Source organism: Branchiostoma belcheri, unplaced genomic scaffold (assembly GCF_001625305.1).
Source record: "Branchiostoma belcheri isolate BF01 breed outbred unplaced genomic scaffold, Haploidv18h27 scaffold12, whole genome shotgun sequence".
In the NCBI taxonomy this organism is placed as follows: Eukaryota; Metazoa; Chordata; class Leptocardii; order Amphioxiformes; family Branchiostomatidae; genus Branchiostoma; species Branchiostoma belcheri.
The window spans coordinates 3,921,948-3,924,703 of record NW_017802602.1 but is presented as its reverse complement, the minus strand read 5'-3'; the positions used below and the strand labels follow the sequence as shown (position 1 = coordinate 3,924,703).

Below are 2,756 nucleotides of genomic sequence, written 5' to 3'. Positions count from 1 at the left end.
CGACCACCAACCCCATCCCAGCCGGCCCCACCGGTTGGGAGGAGCCCTCGCCGCCCACCATGCGCCGCATGATGGCCGTGGACAACGGGACTGCGGCCTGGGGCGACCCCGAGGCCCACAACCGCCGGGTGTCGGAGCTGGGCAAGAGGGGTCAGCAGCTGAGCGTTAGTGCCTTGCAGAACACCACAGCCCAAATGAATGTGCCAAAATCCCCCGGGGACCCTCCCGGGGGGACCAAGGGGTGGTCGGAGCCACCGCCGACGCCGTCTGCTTTCAAGCCCTCGGGGTGGGGAGACACCCCCACCTCCGCGGGGAGCCCGTACGACAAGGGTACGTCCATCTGGGGAGGTAAGACCTCCAGCTCGAGCTGGGGAGACCCCGGGGAGGCTGCCTGGGGAACCTCCGTGTCCAGCGCTACACACAGTAAATCTGGGTCCGAATCTATGCAAGACGGGTGGGGCACGGAGGGGGAGGGCAGCAGCACCCCCGGGTGGGAGGAGGACGAGGCCTTTGGAACGTGGAGTGTCAGCGCTTCTCAGGAAAGCAACTCATCTTACGGCAGTGGTGGATGGACTAACGTGGGTGGAAAGAAAAAAGTAGTAAGTGTTTGTCCAATCATATTGTGTCAATCTCTTTCTCTCTCCCTCCCTCTCTCTCTCTCTCTCTCCCTCTAGCAGTATTCATACTGTTTCATGCGTTGTGTTCACAATTGTGTTAATTTTTGTTGAATATAATGTTTGCATTTGCTGGCTATTATTTTTCTGTTTCACCCTTCAAAATGATGTGATGTAATGTTATGTCTGAGTGCTTTTATTTCATGACGATAGAGTCCATTCCGTGTCACCGAGTGGGTTGTTATTGTCATTATTTAGAAATGTTTTGAATTCTTTGTAATTGTTTGTCTAAGAAATTTCATAATTTGGAAATATTTTGAACATCTTGTCAATATTCTAAATAATTCCCTGGTTTTCTAAAACGTTTGAAATATTCCTGATGTGGAATATGACATTTCCAATAGTTTCTAAATATTTCTAACAGCACTCTACCATTTTTTACCATTATTTCGAATTATTTCTAACATTTTGTAAATAGGTCAGTGGGATGGGAAGGAAGTAATTCACACATCCCTGTGAAGTACAGGGTAGACTGCCTGGGTGTTAGGCATTGATGCCTTACAACAAAAGAGCCACCAGTGTCCAGCAGTGAAATCTAAAAATATACAGAAGAATACAGAAGAGTAGGATTAGCACCTACTTTTATGGGGGCAATTACCCACATCTACCATTTTTCATTTGTTTGAAATAGTTCTAAATATTTAGAATAGTGAAAGAAACACATGGGTAGTTCAAATTTATTCTAAATAAAGAGATCTTTGTACAGTCACTTTCAAAATGTTTCAGAAGTATATAAATGAATTCAAATATGTTCAAATTTTCATTTTCAAATTTTTGAAAAATTTAGAACTTTTGTTACTAGGGTATTCTTTTCTTCTAAATAATTCAAACGTATTAGAAACATGGAGAAAAAACCCACTCGGTGACGCGGAATCGACTCTATTAGAGCTCTATTATAAGTTATAACATGACAGTTGTGAATTCACTATTCTTACTTAGTAAAGATTTTACTGATTGTGTTGCTGTCTGTTTTGTCTGTTCAGAGTGCTAAACCTGTGGTAAAGGACTCCAGCATGTGGAACAATCGACAATTGAAGCAGCTAGTAGACATGGGATTTCCAGTAAGTACAAAATTTCACACCCTTTTGTTTATCCCAGGATATTGCCACACAAACTTAAAAGTTAAATTTTATTCTGGACATGCACCTGTTCTATAGTGAAAATCTTTTCTCAACAGATACTGGGATAATGAATGATATGCAACAATGCTGTGTGATCACAAATCAAGACTTTACTAGTATATGTTTTTCTAAATGAGGAAATAGATGTATTTTCTGATGAAACTTTTATTGTTATATGACATATTCAAACTCCCCTTACTTTCGAATTTATTGGCCCAGTCTCATGGATTATAAATGCTTCTGGTTTTAAGTTTGTTTTCTATAATACTCTTTTGTTATTCCTACAGAGAGAAGATGCTGAAAAGGCTCTGAAGACCAATAATAATAACCTTGAAAGTGCCATTGGTAAGTTTGTTTTTACTTCCTGTTGTTCAACACTGAATCTGAAATTGCTTGCATGAAGTTCTCCATGAAATAAGCTTTCATGCATGTAAAATGACTTCCAAAGGAAAAGCTGTTACAGTATAAAAATGTGTGCTATAAGTTACTATGAGCCACTCAATTTTAAGCATCTTGTATTAAAGAGTGTGCACATGTCATGGAAAACGTTACACGAGTGGCTGGATAATAACACTAATCTCCATCACCTGATTTGCAGGGGCTTTGTTTTCGTATTTTCATCCAGGTGTCCTGCTTCAAAAGAACGGTGTGGAAAGCAACAGCCACCTTGACTCTGACTCAGGAAAAGACAACCGCAACACCAACCGTGTATTGCCAGTGGGTCGTCAGAAGCGCTTCTCTTCCAGAGCCGACGACCAGATCCCAGTAACATCGCATGACGAAGATGATTCCTCTGCCTTCATTCCTATTTCACAGCCCAATCAGATTCTCAAAAATCCTTCGCCCATTCCACCTGGCCAACAAGCTGGCATGAACAAACAGGGTGTGAACTACAACTTCAGTTTAACCAAATTCAGGTGCCATGAGCAGTATTACTTCTTCAAGTGCAACTCCTACACTG

The 2,756-nt window shown here is 42.2% G+C and overlaps 1 protein-coding gene across 1 annotated transcript in view; it reads left to right on the top strand.

Annotated features, from left to right (window-relative positions):
• Positions 1–6: 6 nt before the first annotated feature.
• Positions 7–2,756, top strand: part of LOC109462699 (trinucleotide repeat-containing gene 6C protein-like) — a 6,705-nt gene continuing 3,955 nt past the window's right edge. The window contains 4 exon segments of the mRNA XM_019759259.1: positions 7–599; positions 1,658–1,735; positions 2,083–2,140; positions 2,394–2,754. Of these exon segments, the coding sequence (XP_019614818.1) occupies positions 60–599; positions 1,658–1,735; positions 2,083–2,140; positions 2,394–2,754 (1,037 nt within the window). The 5' untranslated portion in view covers positions 7–59.